Source organism: Lipotes vexillifer, unplaced genomic scaffold (assembly GCF_000442215.2).
Source record: "Lipotes vexillifer unplaced genomic scaffold, Lipotes_vexillifer_v1.1 scaffold282, whole genome shotgun sequence".
NCBI classification, from domain to species: domain Eukaryota; kingdom Metazoa; phylum Chordata; class Mammalia; order Artiodactyla; family Lipotidae; genus Lipotes; species Lipotes vexillifer.
In genome coordinates this window covers 350,090-375,325 of record NW_006775899.1, presented here as the reverse complement: position 1 = coordinate 375,325, position 25,236 = coordinate 350,090, and the positions used below count along the sequence as shown (strand labels likewise).

General features: G+C 34.3%; 1 protein-coding gene across 1 annotated transcript in view; it reads right to left on the bottom strand.

Moving 5' to 3' along the window:
• Positions 1-25,236, bottom strand: part of KIF21A (kinesin family member 21A) — a 160,282-nt gene that overhangs the window by 30,759 nt on the left and 104,287 nt on the right. The window contains exons 12-24 of the mRNA XM_007450237.1: positions 22,904-22,942; positions 18,233-18,323; positions 16,041-16,158; positions 15,477-15,665; positions 14,835-15,034; positions 13,619-13,726; positions 10,352-10,420; positions 10,053-10,267; positions 9,759-9,912; positions 3,731-3,925; positions 3,206-3,307; positions 2,324-2,489; positions 1,820-1,840 (exon numbers count right to left, since the gene is read on the bottom strand). Coding sequence (XP_007450299.1) covers positions 1,820-1,840; positions 2,324-2,489; positions 3,206-3,307; positions 3,731-3,925; positions 9,759-9,912; positions 10,053-10,267; positions 10,352-10,420; positions 13,619-13,726; positions 14,835-15,034; positions 15,477-15,665; positions 16,041-16,158; positions 18,233-18,323; positions 22,904-22,942 — 1,667 coding nt within the window. The remainder of the gene's footprint in view (positions 1-1,819; positions 1,841-2,323; positions 2,490-3,205; positions 3,308-3,730; positions 3,926-9,758; positions 9,913-10,052; positions 10,268-10,351; positions 10,421-13,618; positions 13,727-14,834; positions 15,035-15,476; positions 15,666-16,040; positions 16,159-18,232; positions 18,324-22,903; positions 22,943-25,236) is intronic.

Below are 25,236 nucleotides of genomic sequence, written 5' to 3'. Positions count from 1 at the left end.
TTTTAAAGCAATGAATATAATATGACCGTCTAGTTTCTGTGTATTTAACTTCCATGTTTTTCTCCTTCCGTGCTTTTCATCTAAGCACCTCTCGTCTAGATTATGGCCTTAGGGAAAATTTATGCCATGAGTCACAGGTTATATCAGCTGAATGTGTTTCCCCTCTCTGCTTTTGACCCTTCTTTAAGCTACAGATAATTAAAAGTTGTTTGAAAGCTGTGAAAAAGTAACAATGCACATCAAATAGTTTAATATTTTCTGCACAAAAGGACATCAAAGAGGGCATTGCATTTTTCTTCCCAGTTAAAAGAGATAATGGACTTAAATAAGAATTTATTTATTACTATAAATTGAGCCACTAAGATGAAGAAGAACAAAGAAAAGTCAGAGGAGGAGGAGGGGGAGAAGAATAAGAGGAAGGAGGAGGAAGAGGAAGAGGAAAAGAAACATGCTTAATAACACATGGAATGGCAAAAATTCTGGTTATAATTCAGAAATTTGGGCAGCCTAAAATGGTTCCTTAATATAACCAATCCTTTTTCTACCTGTCTTTGTTATAGCTTGAGCAGGATAAAAGTTGTAGTCTGTCCATATCTGTATTATGGAATTGATCTCAAGGAAATACTATTTTGATATTTAACACACAGGGTAAACGTCTAAAAAAATCAAACAGCGCTTCCCTGGTGGCGCAGTGGTTGAGAGTCCGCCTGCCAATGCAGGGGACATGGGTTCGTGCCCCGGTCTGGGAAGATCCCACATGCCGCGGAGCGGCTAGGCCCGTGAGCCATGACCGCTGAGCCTGCGCGTCTGGAGCCTGTGCTCCACAACGGGAGAGACCACAACAGTGAGAGGCCCGCGTACCGCAAAAAAAAAAAAAAAAAAAAAAAAATCAAATAGCTCATGTATTTTATTTGCATCGTTTAAAATAAATTCAGATTCATAGGTTATGTTTATTTTAATAACCCAGAGAGGAAATTACATTTAATCTTTCAGTTACATTCCTCTCCATCAAGTATTAGAAAATTTTGACAGCTGCGTGATTAGAAAAAAATTAAGATCAGATTTTGAAATAATTTTAAATAAAAACTGGTCCAAAATAATCATTCACGAAAATTGTAAGTAATAAAATTACTGATGCTTCTGATCCTTCATGTATATAACCACTAGGAGGAGTATAGATATTACTCATGAGTGGGTGTAGTTCACATGAATGTTGTAGTGGCAAGGGAAAATGTCAAAAATCTCAATACTCAGTGATATCTAAAGCTCTAACTTGAAAATATTATAATTATAAATAATGTTTTAATCTGTTCATTAAAATCCTTTGGATAGCTTTATTCAAGTTACAATATTAAAATATACGTGGCTTAATTTTATAAAACTTAAGAACAACTGAGAATCTAGCAAATATAAACCAAAGACAAGTATATATAAAAGATAAATAACACAGAAAGTTACTTATGAGGGTAAAACAACAGATTCAAGTTAACAGATTTAAAAATTAAAAAGGAATATATGTTCCATTTTTTCCTACAAGAAAGAGGGGCTTATGCAACTGGAACCAAATTTGGAGTTCAAATAATAAAATAGAAAAATAAACATACTTCTTTAAACATCTAAGAACTTAAAAATCAGGAAATGTGTAAGAAAGACAAAAGACTTAGTATGTTTGTGGTCAAAGATACATTTCATAAAGGATCATGCAAAAACCAGCTCGCTGCCAATAAAAATTTTTAAATAAGATGTACCACAATTAGTGTACATGAACAATTAGTAATTCATGCAGCTGTAGGGTACACAGAAAGCTAAACATACTTACCTAATGGTATGCTATCTAGATCTGTGTAAATAACAGCAAAAAGGAAACAAAAAGCAATACTCCAATCAAAACAAATCCAATGTTAAGAACTCTCATATAAAACAAGATTATGTATCATTTATAAGATATGTAGAATAGATGCCATAGCAAACACTTATAAATTTATTTTTTAAGGCAGTTAGATATGTAAAGTAATGAAACTTGGTTAATACTTTAAATAATTTAAACAACCAATTCAGAAGCATGGTTGATCTTATTTATTCATAAAAACTAATTGCTTAATAATGCTAAGTAAGCCTTTTTAAGTTGCTAATCATTTCTTGCAATGACAATAATTACATCCCCCAAAATTTATACATGCAAATTAAAGCAGGAATAATTATCAAAAGCATAAGTAAATACAGCATCTATTCAGTCAAGCTATAGGGAAAAAAGGTAGCGTATAGCATACTCAAAGAGCAAAGTTACCATGCAATTTATTTAACTAAATTTAATCCAAATTACCTTGTAAAGCATGACCTAGTAAAGCATCTAGCTCAGGATTTAATTCTGCTTTCTCTTTCAACATATGAAATAAGAGCTGGTTTTGTGTAGCACTGGTTATTTCAGTTTGTTTAAGCCGACCTTCAAGTACTTTAATTTGAGCCTCTTTCTGGGCAGCCTGAAGACCCTATAACAACACCCCCCCCAAAAAAAAAATTATCTTAGATCATACAAAACAGAATCTACCACACAAAGATCTGTATCAAATAGCAAATGCATATGATGTATGGACTCTGACATTAAATAGATCTCGATTCATCCCAGCTTCTGCACTTGCAAGCTCATTGACCCTAAGCAAGTTACCTTATCTTCCCGATTCTCAGTTTCCAAATATTCAAATGATATGAATACCTTATCTTCCCGATTCTCAGTTTCCAAATATTCAAATGATATGAATGATTCTTACTTCCTTCCACGTTGTGAGGATTAAGTGAGAGAACAAACCATTAAAGGTCTAGCACAGTCTCAACGTGGGAAAAAAGGTGAGTCAGAAATTATCAACTTTAACATTTAGGCAGAAGTTTCTGAAGACAAGGAGAGTGCAACTGTATTTTTTCCTTTCTGATTTTTTTTGAGCACCCTAAGAGATTTTTCTTTTAACTTTTCCTTTGTTAAAGTGAAAAAGAAATTATTTATTCTTTAAGTTGTTTACCTGTTCTAATACACAAGCACAATAGATGAGAAGCTAATGGAATTGATGTAAATACTGCTGAGTTTTCTTAACTCTAAGGAAAAGAATCTTCCTCCTTATTACAAAGGAAAGGGTCAATAGAGAAAGATAAGCAAAATTGCAATGAATTAACCAAAGCTTAGGTTTTCAATAATAGTGTAGTTAGAACTTACCTTATTGATACCCATTGTCAGGAAGTGATCTAGCAGGTATCTGGCTTCTGTAAGTGTACAAGCATTAATGACTGCAGTGACATCCAACGTTTCTCCTTCTTCCTACATCAAACCAACATATGATGTATCATTACCTTGACCTGAATGTATTTAACAGAAGACAAAGCCATTGTTTCATGCATTTATTTGATATTATTGGATTAGCTAATGTGACTCCACAGAAAAGTATAAAATATGATCCCTACTCCAAGAAACATATGGTCTAGTTTAAAAGACAAGACATTTGAGCAGTTAAGAACTAAAGGTTGATTAATACATTATATATGCATTGTGTAAACAATAATAATATCACAAAATAGGAACAGAAATGGAAAGCAGACAGGGAGTGGTATACATGTAAAACCTAAGAATCACATTAAACCACAGACAGAAAATCCCTTCATATAAAAATTCAAAGTGTTTTTAATGACAAAAAATACAAAAATACTTCTTATTAAGTCATTAAACATTTTTTTAGTTACAAACCTTTGCTTCTTCCATCTGCATGATGTTGGCTTGACAATCAGAAATACTGTCATTGATATAATCTATATTAGCAGTTAATGACTCCATCTCCTCATTGATGGTAACCACATTTTTATCTCCCTCTCCATTTTCCTTGACTATCTTTTCCCTTCTTTTTGAAAGCTTCTCTCGTCTTTTTGTGAGTTCTTCCCTTTGCTATTGAGAAAACAGATTTGATTTCAAGAAATTATTTTCATCTAGGACCTTGAGAACATTATGCCAAATGAAATGAGTTAACAAAAGGGCAAATACTGCAGGATTCCACTTATATGAGGCAACTAAAATAGTCACACTCGTAGAAGCAGTAAATAGAATGGTGGCGACCAAGGGCTGGGGGGAGGAGGAAATGGGGATCTGCTGTTCAGTGGATATAAAGTTTCAGTTATGCAAGAGGAGTAAGTTATAGAACTCTTCTTTACAACATTGTGTTTATAGCTAACAACACTGTGCTGTACATTTAAAAATGTGTTAAGAAGGTAGCTTTCATGGTATCTGATCTTACCACAATTAAAAAAAAAGAAATGGAGATAGCCTCAACCACCAGAGGGCAGACAGCAGAAGCAAGAAGAACTACAATCCTGCAGCCTGTGGAACAAAAATCACATTCACAGAAAGTGAGAGAAGATGAAAAGCAGAGGGCTATGTACCAGATGAAGGAACAAGATAAAACCGCAGAAAAACAACTAAATGAAGTGGAGACAGGCAACCTTCCATAAAAAAAATTCAGAATAATGATAGTGAAGATGATCCAAGACCTCGGGAAAACAATGGAGGCAAAAATTGAGAAGATGCAAGAAATGTTTAACAAAGACCTAGAAGAATTAAAGAACAAACAAACAGAGATGAACAATACAATAACTGAAATGAAAACTACACTAGAAGGAATGAATAGCAGAATAACTGAAGCAGAAGAACAGATAAGTGACCTGGAAGACAGAATGGTGGAATTCACTGCTGAGGAACAGAATAAAGAAAAAAGAATGAAAAGAAATGAAGACAGCCTAAGAGACCTCTGGGACAACATTAAATGCAAGAACATTCACATTATAGGGATCCCAGAAGAAGAAGAGAGAGTGAAAGGACCTGAGAAAATATTTGAAGAGATTATAGTCAAAAACTTCCCTACATGGGAAAGGAAATAGCTACCCAAGTCCAGGTCCACAGAGAGTCCCATAAAGGATAAACCCAAGGAGAAACACGCCGAGACACATAGTAATCAAATTGGCAAAAATTAAAGACAAAGAAAAAGTATTGAAAGCAGCAAGGGAAAACCAACAAATAACATACAAGGGAACTCCCATAAGGTTAACAGCTGATTTCTCAGCAGAAACTACAAGTGAGAAGGGGGTGGCATGATATACTTAAAGTGATGAAAGGGAAGAAACTACAACCAAGATGACTCTACCACAAGGATCTCATTCAGATTCGATGGAGAAATCAAAAGCTTTACAGACAAGCAAAAGCTAAGAGAATTCAGCACCACAAAACCAGCTCTACCACAAATGAAAAAGGAACTTCTCTAAGTGGGAAAGACAAGGAAAGGACCTACAAAAACAAACCCAAAACAATTAAGAAAATGGGAATAGGAACATACATATCGATAATTACCTTAAACGTGAACGGATTAAATGCTCCAACCAAAAGACACAGCCTTGCTGAATGGATACAAAAACAAGACCTATATGTATGCTGTCTACAACAGACCCACTTCAGATCTAGGGACACATACAGACTGAAAGTGAGGGGATGGAAAAAGATATTCCAAGCAAATGGAAATAAAAAGAAAGCTGGAGTAGCAATATTCATATCAGATAAAATAAACTTTAAAATAAACAATGTTACAAGAGACAAAGAAGGACACTACATAATGATCAAGGGATCAATACAAGAAGAAGATATAACAATTATAAATATATATGCACCCAACATGGGAGCACCTCAATACACAAGGCAACTGCTAACAGCTATAAAAGAGGAAATCGACAGTAACACAATAATAGTGGGGGACTTTAACACCTCACTTGCACCAATGGACAGATCATCCAAAATGAAAACAAATAAGGAAAGAGAAGCTTTAAATGACACAATAGACCAGATAGATTTAATTGATATTTATAGGACATTCCATCCAAAAACAGCAGATTACACTTTCTTCTCAAGTGTGCACAGAACATCCTCCAGGATTGATCACATCTTGGGTCACAATTCAAGCCTCAGTAAATTTAAGAAGATTGAAATCATATCAAGCATCTTTTCTGACCACAACACTATGAGACTAGAAATGAATTATAGGGGAAAAAAAAGTAAAAAACACAAACACATGGAAGCTAAACAATACATTACTAAATAACCAAGAGACCACTGAAGAAATCAAAGAGGAAATCAAAAAATACCTAGAGACAAATGACAATGAAAACACAACAATCCAAAACCGAGGGGATGCAGCAAAAGCAGTTCTAAGAGGGAAGTTTATAGCTATAGAAAGCCTACCTCAAGAAACAAGAAAAATCTCAAGTAAGCAATCTAACCTTACACCTAAAGGAACTAGAGCAAAAAGAACAAACAAAACACAAAGTTAGCAGAAGGAAAGAAATCATAAAGATCAGAGCAGAAATCAATGAAATAGAGACAAAGAAAACAATAGCAAAGATCAATAAAACTAAAAGCTGGTTCTTTGAGAAGATAAACAAAATTGATAAACCATTAGCCAGACTCATCAAGAAAAAGAGGGAGAGGACTCAAATCAATAAAATTAGAAATGAAAAAGGGGAAGTTACAACAGACACCGCAGAAATACAAAGCATCATGAGAGACTACTACAAGCAACTTTATGCCAATAAAATGGACAACCTGGAAGAAATGGACAAATTCTTAGAGAGGTATAACCTTCCAAGACTGAACCAGGAAGAAATAGAAAATATGAACAGACCAATCACAAGGAATGAAATTGAAACTGTGATTAAAAATCTTCCAAATCTTCCATTGGCTGTGAAGCCAATCTTCCTGGCTTCACAGGTGAATTCTATCAAACATTTAGAGAAGAGCTAACACCCATTCTTCTCAAACTCTTCCAAAAAATTGCAGAGGAAGGAACACTCCCAAACTCATTCTATGAGGCCACCATCACCCTGATATCAAAACCAGACAAAGATACTACAAAAACAGAAAATTACAGACCAATATCACTGATGAATATAGATGTAAAAATCCTCAAGAAAATACTTGCAAACAGAATCCAACAACACATTAAAAGGATCATACACCATGATCAAGTGGGATTTACCCCAGGGATGCAAGGTTTCTTCAATATACGCAAATCAATCAGTGTGATACACCATATTAACAAATTGAAGAATAAAAACCATATGATCATCTCAATAGATGCAGAAAAAAGCTTTTGACAAAATTCAACACCCATTTATGATAAAAACTGCCCAGAAAGTGGGCATAGAGGGAACCTATCTCAACATAATAAAGGCCATATATGAGAAACCAACAGCAAATATCATTCTCAACGGTGAAAAACTGAAAGCATTTCCTCTAAGATCAGGAACAAGACAAGGATGTCCACTCTCACCACTATTATTCAACATAGTTTTGGAAGTCCTAGCCACAGCAATCAGAGAAGAAAAAGAAATAAAAGGAATACAAATTGGAAAAGAAGAAGTAAAACTGTAGCTGTTTGCAGATGACATGATACTATACATACAGAATCCTAAAAATGCCACCAGAAAACTCCTAGAGCTAATCAATGAATTTGGTAAAGTTGTAGGATACAAAATTAATGCACAGAAGTCTCTTCCATTCCTAAACACTAATGATGAAAAATCTGAAAGAGAAATTAAGGAAACAATCCCATTTACCACTGCAACAAAAAGAATGAAATACCTAGGAATATACCTACCTAGGGAGACAAGAGACCTGTATGCAGAAAACTATAAGACACTGATGAAAGAAATTAAAGATGATACCAACAGATGGCGAGATATACCATGTTCTTGGATTGGAAGAATCAACATTGTGAAAATGACTATACTACCCAAAGCAATCTATAGATTCAATGCAATCCCTATCAAATTACCACTGGCATTTTTTACAGAACTAGAACAAAAAATCTTAAAAGTTGTATGGAGACACAAAAGACCCTGAAGAGCCAAAGCAGTCTTGAGGGGAAAATAACGGAGCAGGAAGAATCAGACTCCCTGACTTCAGACTATACTACAAAGCTACAGTAATCAAGACAATACGGTAGTGGCACAAAAACAGAAACATAGATGAATGGAACAAGATAGAAAACCCAGAGATAAACCCACGAACCCATGGTCAACGAATCTATAACAAAGGAGGCAAGGATATAAAATGGAGAAAAGACAGTCTCTTCAATAAGTGGCACTGGGAAAACTGGACAGCTACATGTAAAAGAATGAAATTAGAACACTCCGTAACACCATACACAAAAATAAACTCAAAGTGGATTCGAGACCTAAATGTAAGACCGAACACTATAAAACTCTTAGAGGAAAACATAGGAAAGAACACTCTTTGACATAAATCACAGCAACAACTTTTTTGATCCACCTCCTAGAGTAATGGAAATAAAAACAAAAATAAACAAATGGGACCTAATGAAACTTAAAAGCTTTTACACAGGGCTTCACTTGTGGCGCAGTGGTTGAGAGTCCGCCTGCCGATGCAGGGGACACGGGTTCATGCCCCAGTCCGGGAAGATACCACATGCCATGGAGCAGCTGGGCCTGTGAGCCATGGCCGCTGAGCCTGTGCATCCAGAGCCTGTGCTCCGCAACAGGAGAGGCCACAACAGTGAGAGGCCCATGTAGCGGGAAAAAAAAAAAAAAAGGTTTTGCACAGCAAAGTAAACCATAAACAAGACGAAAAGACAACCCTTGGAATGGGAGAAAACATTTGCAAACGAATCAACAGACAAAGGATTAATATCCAAAATATATAAACAGCTCATGCAGCTCAATATTAAAGAAACAAACAACCCAATCCAAAAATGGGTAGAAGACCTAAATAAACATTTCTCCAAAGAAGACATACAGATGGCCAAGAAGCACATGAAAAGCTGATCAACATCACTAATTATTAGAGAAATGCAAATCAAAACTACAATGAGGTATCACCTCCCACCAGTTAGAATGGGCATCATCAGAAAATCTACAAACAACAAACACTGGAGAGGGTGTGGAGAAAAGGGAATCCTCTTGCACTGTTGGTGTGAATGTAAATTGATACAGCCACTATGGAGAACAGTATGCAGGTTCCTTAAAAAACCAAAAATAGAATTACCATATGATCCAGCAATCCCACTACTGGGCATATACCCAGAGAAAACCTTAATTCAAAAAGACACATGCACCCCAATGTTCACTGCAGCACTATTTACAATAGCCAGGTCATGGAAGCAACCTACATGCCCATCAACAGACAAATGGATAAAGAAGATGTGGTACATATATACAATGGAATATTACTCAACCATAAAAAGGAACGAAATTGGGTCATTTGTTGAGACGTGGATAGATCTAGAGACTGTCATACAGAGTGAAGTAAGTCAGAAAGAGAAAAACAAATATCGTATATTAACGCATGTATGTGGAACCCAGAAAAATGGTACAGATGAACCAGTTTGCAGGGCAGAAGTTGAGACACAGATGTAGAGAACAAACGCATGGACACCAACGGGGGAAAGCCACAGGGTGGTTGGGGATGGTGGTGTGATGAACTGGGCGATTGTGATTGACATGTATACACTGATATGTATAAAACTGATGACTAATAAGAACCTGCTCTATAAAAAAATAAAAAAAAGAAAGAAATGGTATTCATCTATTCATATACAATGCAACCACCCACCCCTCTACACACACAAAAAAACTTGGCAAGCATTCAATTTACCCAGGGAACAAATTTAGAAAACTAAAATTAACAGCTAAGGGAGAGCATATCTACTTTCTATTTTCCACACCTTGAGGAACCTATTCATATCAGCCTCCATATTGGAAATAGTCATTTTCTGCATGATGATGTCTGTGACCCTGCGTTCAAGAAGCTGCCACTTCATGCGAGCTGTCTTAGAAGTAAACACTCGGCCTGTCAATCCTTTCCTCTGATATTTTTTTCTAGAATCATATAAAAACAAACATAGTTACTTATGTGCTTATTTGATTATGTCCTGCCAAATAATGAGCTGTTTTTCATTTAAGTCCAACATTCAGTAATGCAAAGATTATGTCAGGAGGAACAGAAGAATCATGTTGACCTGGTTCCATTTGTCGTGGGTGTTGGTAAGGCCTGGACTCTTGCCACAGGAATTCTCATTTTCTGCTGGGCTCCAGCCCTTGATGCATCTGTTTCTATGGTAGTTGCACTGGAACCTGTGTCCTGAACAGGGGTATCAGTTGAGCTCAGCTTCCGAGTGACTTTCCCAGCCACTTTATCTGACATGGGCCTTACTTGCCGACGAAGAGCTGTAACCTGAAATAGCAATAGAGATTGACTCATGCTCTTAGTCTATAGAAATCTCAAAGCCAGAATGTTTCCTCCAAATGGTCAACTTGCCTCTTCTGTTTTGCGACGAAGAACCACTTCTTGGTTTCTTTTTTGGGCTTCCAGAAGTCTAAGTTGATGCTATAAAATAATATTGAATAAGTTAAAATAGGAAACTGAAAGATATAATACTTCCTACTCCTGCATTAACATGTTTCCCCACTCCACTGGGAACTGTAAGGGTTCTTAGCAGTATCTGAGCTAACACTCAGCTTGCATCCATTACTACAGACATAGATATTTTATTTCAATAAACACAAAGGCATACTTATATAGCCATTTCTCTCTGAAAATAAAAACTTATCTCTGTGACACATACTTTTATTTAAGAAACACTAATATAGGGCTTACTATATACAAATACTTTTCTAAATGCTTTACAAATATTGTCTCATTTCATTTTTGCAGGACATTTTGTTTTGGTTGCTGGCTAAGGCGTGATTAGGAAGAAACACAGCTTAGAATTTTTTCAATAGAGGCATCTTACAATATATACAGTAGTTATAAACTATTTTAAACACAGGGAGAATATATATTAATTGTATTAGCACTTTATACTAACTTTGGAAATGTTATTTCCAAATAACATTGGAAATAATTGTTTTATTGTTGGACAGTAAAACAAACTAGCTACCAATTTGTTTTTTAGGTAGTCTATATGATAAAGACAATTATTAATTATTTTAAGCCACTTTCTAGGGATATAATTTAGGAAATAATCTTGATCACAATAGTCTTGATCACAGATAGCCTTGATCACAAATGTCTCTTCTAGGACTTTAATTCTGTGATGTAACAAATAACTCTCCATGTTCTGTATCCCAAATTCAAAGAGATGATACATCTCAAGTTTATGCACATTCTTCTATTATCAGATGGGAATTCTTTGAGAAAAAGAATCTATCTTATCACTGACATATCTTAATTGCCTACACAATAATAGACATAGAAGCAAAGTTAATAAATCTTTTTTTAAATGAATGAACTATCAAAAACTAACTATAGTTTTAAGCTTCTTACTACATTTAATTTCTTCATATTAAAAATAAAATCTCAAGCTCATTCATATTTTTTGTATGATGTACATATTTGGTTCTCTAAGTGTTCAAAGCTGAATATTACAAGAAACAATACAGACAGGAGTTGAATATGCACACAAAGCAACAAATTAAAGGTAGGAGAACATCTGAAATGGTAGCTTTGTATGTGATTAGCCAGCCTCAGATCTTTATAATAGAATAGAGACATCATATGTTGTGGTTAAGATTCAAAAGTTCAATCCCAGGAGTTAACTGTTCAATATTGATCTCTCTATACATCATATGAATTAGTAATAAAGAAATAGGTAGCATACATTGTAAGGAAATTATTCCTGTTACCCAAAAGTTTTCATTAAAAACAAAATAAATAGGCCAAAAGTCAAAACAACCTAAATGCCAGCCAATCGAGGAATGGATTAGCAAAATGTGCTCTATGCATACAGCCATAAAAAGGAATGAACTACTGGGCTTCCCTAGTGGCGCAGTGGTTGAGAGTCCACCTGCCGATGCAGGGGACGCAGGTTTGTGCCCCGGTCCGGGAAAATCCCACATGCCGCGGAGCGGCTGGGCCCATGAGCCATGGCCGCTGAGCCTGCGCTCCGCAATGGGAGAGGCCACAACAGTGAGAGGCCTGCGTACCGCAAAAAAAAAAAAAAGGGAATGAACTACTGATACATGCTATAACATGGATGAACCTTGAAAACATGCTAAAATGAAAGAAGCCAGACACAAAAGGCTACATATTATATGATTCCATTTATATAAAATGTCTAGAATAAGCAAATCCACAGACAGAAAGTAGATAGGAGCCAGGGAGGAATGGAGAGTGATTGCTAATGGGTATGGGGTTTCTTTTTGGAGTGATGAAAATGTTCTGGAATTAGAGCGGTGACTGTTGCACAAATTTGTGAATATACTAAAATCATGAATTGTATAGTTTAAAACAGTGAACTTTATGGCATATAAATTTTCTCAGTTTTTTTAAAAAAGCAGAAAAAAAGACTAGACAGTATGTTAAAATGTGCTTCTACTCGATTTCAGTAGGAACGTATTGTTATAAACAAGATCTAAAATGCCCAGGAACTGAAAGTGATAAAATAGACTGATTATTAAAATACATTAATATCCTGGGAAAATAAATAAATACAGTCATAAATATGGGAGTCATCTGGCTAAAATACCTACTTTTCTATCTCATTGCTCACTCTTCTCTATCCCCTTAATTTCCTCTTTACCCCCCAAAGTAGATTTCTATTTTCTAAAATATCCTGTATGTTTATGTTTTCTTCAGGGAGAATTTAGAAAAAGTTGGTGAGAAAAAAAGAACAAGGGCTGAAACCTAACATATTGTGGAAAGGAAGGTGATGGCTTCTTTTTTTAAGAAAAAAATGTCATAAGAAATAACTATATTGCCAAAACTTTGGAAAGAAAAAAATCCAAACAACTATAACCCTAATACAACCACATTTAGCATATTGATATGTATCCTTCAAATTTTTCCCTCACTGTAAACAAGCACACATATATAAAATGTTACTTTACACTTAATGTGAAATCATAGTCATTTTTCATTTTATTATGCAGTTTCCAAATCCTAATTTTTAATGGATGAATAACCACCTTTTAAATGGGATGAACCATAATTTATTTAACTATTACCCTTACAGACACACATCTTAGTTGATTTTACAGTTTTCGTTACTACAAATAACGCTAAAGTGAAGATTTTAACACACTGTAAAGTAATTTGTCTTAGTTTAAATTATTTACTTAGTCTGAGTTCATGGAAGCAGAATTCTTGGGTCAAAGAATATGAAAATTTTTATAGCCCTTAGTAAAGCCTCTTCTAGTGAAGCCTGGTTATTATTCCAGAAACATTTATAAAAATCTCTAGTGGAAGCTGTCTTTGGAACCATCTTAAAATTACTATCTTATATAATACTGCAACTACTTCCTTGGTCTCCCTAGAAATAACCAGTCATTATTTGCCATTTTCTTCCATCTGATCATCTAGAAAATACGCCTCCAATAAAATTTATAATAATATTATAGTGTTTTTCATAAACTTTTATATGGAATTACTATAATCCACATACTATAATAAATGCCAAATTATAAAATGCTTATTTACTGTCCTTAACCTGTATTTAATAAAGTTATCAAAATATTTCTTTCATTTATTGAACAATCTTGTTGATATACAATATTCTTACATAACTGAGAGTTAAAGTCCACTCACATCTCTTTTACGTTGATCCTTTTTCAATTGAGCAATCTCTCTGTTTCTTCTAGACTCTGTCAATCTGGCTTTTTCTTGTTCTTCTTTCATTTGTTTCATCAAGCGAACCTAAAATATTAGGTAAATACATCTATTGTGATTACCCTATCACAATATTCATTAAATAAATCACATGTATGGAAAAATGTTCTTAGGATTCTGAATATTTAACAAGAAAAAAATGTGGAGTTTTGCTACACATTAAATGGTCAATTCTTATTTTTGTAAGATTAATATATTTATATTTATAATACATTTCTAACATACTTCTATCAAACTGCTTAGTGTTCTATGCTTTTTATATTCAATGTCCAGCTGTCCTATAACTTGAATGATTTTTTGGTATCTAACTTATTATCAGTAGCTGTGTGACCTTGAACAAGTTACTTAACAACTCTAGACTGGTTTTCTCATCTATAAAATGGAGGTAATAGTTCTATGGGATTGGATTCCTCTGAGAATTCAATGAGTTAATACCTGCACTATGCTTATAACAGTGCCTGGCACATAGTAAGCACCTAGCTATTTTAGCTATTTTTGCTGTCATCAGCAACTACACAACATAATAATCTACTTCTTAAATCATTTCCACATCTCCTATTTTAAGGAAACAACATTGATTTTCATGCCAAAAGTTAAGAATAATCCGTTCCACCACAAAAATAGTAACAGATTAGAATTCACATACTCTCTCTGGTCAAGGGAAGAAAACTTGTACTTTTCTATGCATGGGAATGATAACCACCAAATTCAAGATAGTTGTTACCTCTCAGGGAAAAGAGAATATGATCAGGAAGAGATATATAGGAAGCTTATGCATATTGGCAATGTTTAATACCTTAAACTAGACAGTGGATATATTGTTCATTATGTTATTATCTGTGCTTTCTTGCATGTTTGAAATATTTTATACTTTTGTTAAGTTTGTATAAGAGTTTTGTTTTGTTTTTAAAGTCAGAGAAGCTCTGCTGACCACATGATTTTCAGCTACTCCAAAGAAAGACTTTGACTATGGATGACTATAGGAAACAACTTTTAACTGCCAAAAGGAAGTACATCATTTCTAAGACTGGGTTACCTTTTATTGAATACAGGAAGAACCACAATAATTTTTTTTTGGCCCCAAAAGACACAAGCATCACCAACATCTACTGTTAATGGAAAATATAATCAATACCTTTGTTTTTTTCATTTCCATCACATCCTGCTGTAATTTCTTCAATTGCTTTTCATATTGGGACTGATTTTTAAGCAACCTTGCATGCTCTTTTTGAGCTGTCTGAAGTCTCTGCAGTTCTTTATTCATGGCTTGCAGTTTCTTTTCATATTCAGACCTAACTTTTTTTGCTTTTTCTTCTGAGTAAGATTCCACTGAGCCTAAATGACCAAACAATATTTGTATTTGTTTGTGTGAGACACAGATTTTTATTTCACAGATTTACAACTCATGACCTTAGACAAGAACTACCTCCTAAATACAAACCTCAGGAGGCCAGGATGCCTTTCAATCACTCTGCCTTTTAATATCTACTCTTATTTAACAATTATTGAAGTTTTTATCATTTTAATTTAAAAAAAGTTCCCAGCATAAATCAAGGCATTAAAACAATTAGCCACAACTTTGGGAAAAAAATTATTAAATAGCCTAGACAGGTACCAGCATGAAAAAACAAAATAAACAGTAATATTTAACATAATGGGACAAATTAACATTTAATGTGACTTTTAATATTATTTTTTTCTTGTAAAGGAAGACAGGATAAAAATCTATTTTGACAATTTAGTTTGAACTTTAATTTGAATTAAATATAATTCTTACCTAAGTTTTGAAGCACCTGGTCTCTTTCAAGCTGAGTGTCCCGAATTTTATGTTGCAGCATCATTAGCTTCTCTTCATACTGCTTTTTCAGCGTCTGTAGTCTTTTCTGGCTGTTTTCTAGTTCATCAATCAGCTTTTGCTTGATTGCAATTTCACAAGTAATGTTTGCTAAGTCTGCCTGATAATTGGCTATTATAAAAGAGGAAAATAAAAATTCTGGGATAGGCCATAATAAGAGCAGGAAAACCATCATCTGTATCCAAGTATTCACTTGGCAGCTGTAAGGAAAATATCCTGAATATACCAAAAATTAAAGAAGGGCAAAAAGATAGAGTGTTCACTTTGGTCAAGGACAAGAGATACCATTTGTAGCAAATAAGAATGGAAGTTACACAATGACTAAATCCAATAAGAGAAGAACATGAGCCTTGGAGGGCATATATAGGCCAGCAATTATAAAAGGTGCTTTCATCAAGGATGAAATGGAGAAGGTTAAGAGTTTTCTGCCATGTTTTAAACAAGTGCCCAAAATAAATTTTCGTCCTTGTACCAAAGGACAAGTACCTTTTTCATCTGACTCAGAATCTGATTCATCAGAGCTTTCACCCCCTTCAACGTCATCTTCTTCCTCCTCCTCTTCCTCTTCCTCATCTTCATGATCACTCACTTCTTGACTTTCTTCCTAAAATGTGATTGGTGTCCATTAATAGCACAATATTGGCAAGGCAAATTGATTACTTCATTAAGAGAGACTGTGTGACAGAATTAGAACAAAAATTTTTACATTTTGTGTGGAAACACAAAAGACCCCAAATAGCAAAAGCAATCTTGAGAAAGAAGAATGGAGCTGGAGAAAACAGGCTCCTGAACTTCAGACTACACTACAAAGCTACAGTCATCAAAATAGTATGGTACTGGCACAAAAACAAAAATATGGATCAGTGGAACAGGATAGAAAGTCCAGAAATAAACCCACGCACCGATGGCCACCTAATCTGTGACAAAGGAGGCAAGAATATATGATGGAGAAAAGACAATCTCTTCAATAAGTGGTGCTGGGAAAACTGGACAGCTACATGTAAAAGAATGAAATTAGAACACTCCCTAACACCATACACAAAAATAAACTCAAAATAGATTAAAGACCTAAATGTAAGGCCAGGTACTATAAAACTCTTAAGCAAAAATATAGGCAGAACACTCTTTGACATAAATCACAGCAAGTTTGCTTTTGATCTACCACCTAGGGTAATGAAAATAAAAACAAATATAAACAAACTTAAAAGCTTTTGCACGGCAAAGGAAACCATAAACAAAACAAAAAGATAACCCTCAGAATGGGAGAAAATATTTGCAAATGAAGCAACTGACAAGGATTAATCTCCAAAATATACGAACAGCTCATGCAGCTAAATATCAAAAATACAAACAATCCAATCAAAAAATGGGTGGAAGACCTAAATAGACATTTCACCAAAGAAGACATACAGATGGCAAACAAACACATGAAAAGATGCTCAACATCACTAATTATTAGAGAAAAGCAAGTCACCTCACACTGGTCAGAATGGCCATCATCAAAAAATCTACAAACAATAAATGCTGGAGAGGGTGTGGAGAAAAGGGAACCCTACTACACTGTTGGTGGGAATATAAATTGATACAGCCACTATGGAGAACAGTATGGAGGTTCCTTAAAAAACTAAAACTAAAGCTACCACATGACCCAGCAATCCCACTCCTAGGCATCTTTCCGTAGAAGACCATAATTTGAAAGGATGAATGCACCCCAATGTTCATTTCAGTGCTATTTACAATAGCCAGGACACGGAAACAACCATAGAGTGAAGTAAGTCAGAAAGAGAAAAACAAATATCGTATAATATCACTTATATGTGGAATCTAGAAAAATGGTGCAGATGAACTTATTTGCAAAGCAGAAATAGTCACAGATGTAGAGAACAAACTTATGGTTACCAAGGAGGAAAGGGGAGAGGTGGGACGAATTGGGAGATTGGGATTAACATATATACACTTATGTATAAAAGAGATAACTAATGAGAACCTATTGTATAGCACAGGGAACTCTACTCAATGATCTATGTTGACCTAAATGGAAAGGAAATCTAAAAAAGAGTGGATGTATATGTATACATATAACTGATTCATTTTGCTGTACAGCAGAAACTAACACAACATTGTAAAGCAACTATACTCATTTAAAAAATAAACAATAAAAAACAAACAAAAACACAGAATCAGAGTTAGAATTTTTCTTCCTCCCTCAATATTATGAAGTCTGCCTAGCCATATGACTTAATTTTGCCCCAGCTTCTATTATGTGCTTTATATTTAATATGCACAATATAGTCTCAATGAATAAATACAAAAAAAAGAAAGAGAGAGACTGTGAGTATAAAGTACAAGAGCACAAAAATTTCACTTTTCATAAGTTAAAAATATCAATCCACAATTTTAAGGTTATTTTACAATAATTCTGTCTTAAATCAAAGAGTACTTCATCTCTCTTAGTATTCTTTCACCCCATACACAATGCTTTCACAGTGCACAAGATTGTGAGTTGCTAATATTTAATAGCTCACATTTCTGAAGAAAAGAAGTCCTCAAGGACACAATTTAAAATGGATGTATGATAACCGATTCTCTTTTCTACATATAAGTTAGTACAGTTATCAGCAACCAAGAACAACCTAATCCAGGGACTCAAAATTACAAGTTTATTCTCTCATACTTACAACTTCTAATTCATTGCTTTCTCTTTCTGAAATACCCTTTTCTTCTTTCTTCTCTTGGTCAGTGTCTGTATTATCCTCTTTACCAGCCACACTAAAAAAAAAAAAAAGAAGCAAAAGTGTATGATGCTAAAGTAGAGAGGAAAACTGTTCACTTTTTTTCTCCTAGATTTTTAAAAACCATCAATTATTTTTGAAAACAAACTAGAATAGTTCATCATTTAACTCAGCAAAGTTATCATGTCTGATGCTTCAGAGGAAAATTGAAACTGACATTCAACTCATAGTACAGTGATTTATGTCAATGGAGAAAATCTTATTTTCTAGAAACACTGAGGAATAGATTATACCCTGGAGCATGACACCTGCTGAGACAGCTAAGAACTAGTCACCATAACATTCAATCAACTAGAATGTAGGCAAATTAAATTTAATGGAAATAAAAAATATTTTTGTTTTCTCATCTAAATGTATAAATTTTTCTCATCTTAATACAAAGATATAGAAACTGCATTTTTTATTAATGTCCTAATACATTTAAGAATAAATTTAAAGATCAGAATACATCTGCCCACAGTAAGTTTGTCTATACCGGCTGCATCCATCACAGTGTTCAGGTCTCCCCTGGTAATAGAATAGTACAGGTTCTTTTCTCCTAGGTCATACCTGTAGCACAGGGCTATTTCTCATAATGTTCTCACAGAAATGGGTCTCTGCACATCAGAACTGTCTGAAGTTCTGCCTGACCCCTGATTGAATAGGAAATTCCAGGATCTGCCACAAGATTCACCATACAAATAAAAGCTTCCTCTTCAGGTATCAGTACAGCAGCCCTAACTATTGATATATACTAATGTCACATAATGTTATAGCTAAACTAATTACTTCAGCCCTAGTGGCCATGAGAAAAAGAAGACTCTATAGTGAGCAAAGTTTTTACATAGTTAAATCACTCTGACCCTTCAGGGTTTAGCAACCACCATCAATTATGCACAGAAGTTACACTTCTGTTCATTAGACTCCTACATTTTATCCTAAATAATATTAAGAAAGTGAATTTTAAATGAATTTACATATGAAAATTTTCTTCTTGTGCTATAGTTAACTTTTTAAATCATTAAGAATACTTGAATAAAGCAATATTATCCAAATAAAATTCTTCTAGAAAGAGCTTAAAATTTTTATCAGAATAACTTTATAACAGCTATCATTTCTTTCAGATATTCTGCTACATTAAATAATTGCCCTAATACATGGACTTATTTTTAGCTTCTAGGCTAAAAAATTAATCTCATTTAGGTGCTGGTATTATTATTAAATGCTAATGTTTAACTGCAGGTCCCAATTCTCAAAGACATTTTTGAACTCAGAACAAGATGAACACAAATACTTTTCCTTTGTAAGCACTTTTCAGAGTTCTTAATTTATGTTTATTTAGGTAGTTATTTCTGTAATTTCTGTCTTCCCCACTAGACTGTAAGCCTCATAAGAGAAGGGATCATGTCTGTTTGGCTCAGCATTACATGCCTAGTACCCAAGGGATGTGCATAATAAATGTGCATGAAGTATTTGTTAAATATATTAATCTCTATGATTGTGCATGAGCACCTCTGTTTGGAACCTCTGCCTATGTGTCTCACACACTAATTATGTTGGAGTAGAATAGTACAAATTGAAAGATGCATAAAGATGCATGGAAAACAGCATATCTCTAGAGTGAGAAGAAACTACCAGTAGGAATACCAATAAAATCCTCTTAACTGGAGAGGAATCAAGTAAACTATAACAAGGTTCCATGAGTTTGTTAAATCACTTGCTAGAGAAAAATGTTGAATATACTGAATGCCTATCTTACATCACTTGTATTATAATAGGACTGTTCATTTTCCATCATCACACATTTCAAGATGAAAATCTAGAAAGAAACTCCCCCTTCATTCATCCAATCATCTGATTCAAAGGCCAGCACCATGTACTCAAGTAGTGCTATACTTGAGACAGGCCTAAGGCTTAAGACTAGGAAAGGAGCATGTTAGGAAAGATATCTCCCATCAGCATTTCTCATCCCCTCCCCTATGCAATCTCCCTTCCTCACCTGCAACTCTTGCAGCATACAATTTTTGTTACTGTCAGTTCCTTCATTACTTCAAGCTCCAACACAAATTCCCTTTTATTCAGGTTTATAGCCATACAACCACCTTGTTTCAAATACTTGACCTAACACACCCTTCTACACCCACCAAGTCACCAGAATCCAGCTTAACAAATGTTATTTTCACTTATATATGAAGTTAACTCATGTATTATAAGCTGTTTGTGCCAATTCTGATGCAGAAAAATCAGCAGTTGTTAACTTTATATTATTAATTTACCTTTATAAATCATGTAAGGCTTAAGCTTTTAAAGTACACAATTTGATATTTTATGATTATTGTACAGCAAACATTCAAGTTTTCTTCAATAAAGTGGGGAAATTTTATATCTAAAATAACTATCTAAGCAGCAATGAAAAATATGTAAGTTTGCACTTTACATAGAATCAGAATCTTGGAGCTGGAAGGAACACTAGTGATCAAGTAATTTAAACCCTTTGACATTTAACAAGCAATGTCAACATTTTTGCTGACAACCAAAAAAGAAACTGTGGCCTGGTGAAGCTTATCAACTCAAGGGGACTTAAAACCAGGTGTCATGACTCCAAAGCCAGTATTCTGGAATATTTCCTCAAAGTTCAGTTCACAGACAGAGAAGCATCAGCATCACCCAGGAGCTTGTCAGATATGTAGAATCTCAGGCTCCATGTCAGTCCTACTGAGTGAGAATCTTCATTTTATCAACACCCCAGGTTATCTATATGCACATTCATGTTTAAGAAGCCCTGTCCTAGTACACCAAACAATTCTGCTTTTGTTATCTATGAGGCGTCATATAAAAATTGGAGGCAAATGCTATTCATTAAGTATATTTAAAGGACTTAACTATTTTAAGGTGGGAAAATGTTTTCATTACACTAATTTAACTATGCATTTTATTTTGACCTTTCAAAAGAGAAAATTTTTCACATTTTAATGCTCTAATTTAATTCCAATGATAAACATAATGTCCTAAATATAAACTAATTAGGTGAGTCCTAAGATGACCTACAGATAGAATTATATTTTAATTATAGAATTATATTTTAATTTAACTATATAATTAAAATATAATCCTAGAATAAATTATAGAAACTTTAGAATACTATGTAATATGTAGGGTATAATTGTGGAATGTAAATTATTAAATAACTTAAAGAAAATATAATTTACGGTTTCAGCTATTTAAAGTAAGAGATTAGTTTAATTGTTGCACAGTAAAAGTTCTCAAGGCTTATTTTTTGTTTGTTTGTTTGTTTGTTTGTTTTTGCGGTAAGCGGGCCTCTCACTGTTGTGGCCTCTCCCATTGCAGAGCACAGGCTCCAGACGCGCAGGCCCAGCAGCCACGGCTCACGGGCCCTGCCGCTCCGGGGCACGTGGGATCCTCCCGGACCGGGGCACGAACACGTTCCCCTGCATCGGCAGGCGGACTCCCAACCACTGCGCCACCAGGGAAGCCCCAAGGCTTATTTTTAGTAAGAAATAAAATTATAAAGTGGTGCTTCTAAAATAGTTAATATTATTTTGAAACCAGTTTATTTTCTTAATCATTTTGATATTGTAATCATGAGACGTTTAGAAAAATCTATAAAGAAAAGTTCTAATAAGAAGTAAAATACTACTTGATACTTGGTTAAATAATCATAATATTGAATGAGTAAAATGCAAATTTTTATTATATTGGGAGTTCAGAAGCAGTGCTTCTAAATTTTGCTCAAATTTCAAATGGAAAAAAAAGAGAAGATCCTGGGGTTTTGTTGTTGTTGTTGTTTTTTGCGGTATGCGGGCCTCACTGCTGGGGCCTCCCCCGTTGCGGAGCATAGGCTCCGGACACGCAGGATCAGTGGCCATGGCTCACGGGCCCAGCCGCTCCGCGGCATGTGGGATCTTCCCGGACCGGGGCACGAACCCGTGTCCTCTGCATCGGCAGGCGGACTCTCAACCACTGCGCCACCAGGGAAGCCCAAGAAGATCCTGTTTTTGATGCTGACTTCAGGTACATTTTAAAAGCAAAACTTGCTTTTCTAATTCCACCTTAAATATGCCTTATAAATCTTATCTGTAGTAAGGCCACAGTTTCCTTTTACTTTGTTGCCATTTTAACGTTGTTTTCCTAACAAAGATTACACAAAATAAGGAAGAGATGAGAATGAACCCACCCATGACTTAGCATGTGCTGCAACAAAATGCGAATTCCCACCGAATTAATAATTCCCTCTGTTCACAAGTTTCCGAAAGGTATATTCTGAAAGTTAAAGGGTGGGGTTCTTGGGCCATTTTTAGCCATCAAAATTATGATAATCTATTCTAAATTCACATGAAATTCCTGAATTTTAATTCATATAACGACTGGCTTTTATTCTTAAAAAGTATTTTTTTATATTTTCAGTGTTTTTGTTAATTTTATAAAATCATCATTATTTTTAGGAGCACCAAGCTAATCTAGTCTGAAACAATCTATAATTCTACAGCATATATCCTTTTGAATGGCAACTAAGTATTTAAATGACATTTTAATAAAAAACCTGGGAAATATTCCAACCTTCTTTCTTCTCGATTGCTTTCCTCAAGTTTCTGTAGCCTTCAAAATCACGAGGCACAGTATTGGAAGGCCAAGCCAATGAAGGACAAACCAGACAGTAAAAAGCGAAAGTGATAAGAAGGTAAAAATGATACATGAGCTTGAAGACTTTAAAATAAATTTTAAAAGATATCATCAAAGGACAATACACAGTAAAAAGGCAATACATTTTATATGAATAAAAAGTAAGAAAAACAAGCAGCATTATATCTAAGAAGAGTATATATAGACTATCAGTTGAAATTATTCAGCAGTAAAATGTACAGTCTCAATTTATAAAGTTGATAAACAGTAAGAGTATTTGGATGCCATTGCTTTTTTTAACCTGAAATGGATCAATTTTCTCAGATTCCAAAAAAAAAGCATACTTCCAATGATATCCTCTCTTCCTTGTAAACCTTTACAAAATACCTTTTTATGGCATCATTAAAAGAACTTCAAAAAGTAATGCCTTTATACCATAATATGAAAATACTATTAATACTACATACTAGGATACTAATTTTTAAACTTGTTTTCTATTTCAATATACTACATGTGAACATCACTAAATCTAAAAAAAATTCTATTTCAAAATTATACATGAAATGGTATTATGGTCAAATGAATATGACTGTTATGATATCAGTGGAAAACTGTAATTTTATTAACTGAAAATTAATATCACTGTACTAATTACTAGACTACCAAAAGGATATATCTAAGGCAAAGGTAGCAATAAAATGGGAAATGTAGTACTTTCCATTAGTAAGATTATTTTTCAACCAGCAAAGTATGAGAAAAACTATAAATATGTATTTAAAAGCTTTGACATTTAAAGAATATTCAATACACAGAATTGGGAATCTTTACTCAGTGGAATGTACTGAATACCAGTATCTCTCATGTAGACAAAAAGATAGATGTGCTAGGCTCTGATTAAGCATATAGCAATCTTGATATAGTACACTTCTGCCTGGATTCCAAAAAAAATATTTTTTCAGAATCATCAGTATTTTAAAATGAAGAGATTGAGTCTTAGTTATGAATTATTTCATCGAGGCAATTCTCATTTTAATTTTATAACATGATTTTTATTTGCTGGCCTGTGACTGTTTTTCACAATCAACTAATATACTGCTATTGCAAGAAGAGACTAGCAATCTTTCTGAGAAAAAAATTCTGCAGAGTGATATTCACCAGAGATCAAAATGTCCAGTATAATGTCTAGAAAAGGGTAAGAAAAGCCATCGCCTAAGAAATCTCTGTGTTTCTAGAGTTTCAACCTGACACCACTAAATACAAATATAATGCAGTCTGATGAATGAATGAATTTTTTATAATGCAAGTCATTTAAAGCTAGATATTCAAAAATATGGGGATCAATGTATGAATGGTAAATTTTCTTTATCCATATACACCAAAAAAAGTAAAAAAAAAAAAAAAAGTCTAATCTAGGCTTATGCTGATGATAATGAGCTATAATGACTCAAAGGATATGGTTCCCTAGCAAAAATCCCAAATTTTCTATTTTCAGCATGAAATTTTGTTTACCTTACACTAGACAGCTATATTAAAACATATGGATAATGTGAGCTAATAAGTAGATAAACTTTAGATGCCTTCCCAATTGTCTCTTTAAAAAAACACTACAATCAATAGTTCCAAATGACAGTAGAGGGGCAGAGATATAAACTGATAATCTGATACTTCTCCATAATTTAAAGGAGTTCAGTCTTTATTTCATTTAGTTCCATTTATAATACCTCTTCCATAGTTAAATGGGGGGGGATGACAAATCTTGCTAACCATTCTAACATTTGTGTAACTAAAGAAAATAGTCAATGTAGTCTATACGATTATTCTTCCTTATTTTCTTACTACTTACACTTATGGATTATTTTACAGCTCAACAGAAAATAAGCACAGGAAGAAGAGCCAACCTTTAAACCACACATCTTAGCAATTGGTTGTAGTTTAGATAAAGACTTTGACAAGAGGGTGAAAATTTCATGTAAAACAGGACTTATGGAATCCTCCTTGAACACAAATGTAGCTTCTGACATAAAAATGATACAGTTGCCACTCCACCACTTAGTGTCAGAGGCCCTGTAGTCACTACAACCAAAGGCTAACAGCACAAAAACAAAGTAAATTAAAAGACATGGAGCTTCTAAAGAATTTGTGGATTCAGTGGGAGAAACAGAAGTAGCTATGAGAACTGGGACAGCTGAGCAAAGCTGAACCCAAAGGCCACCCCAAATAGAGGTTTTGGAAACTGTCAACCAAAAGGGGTAACAAAAATCTTCCCTACA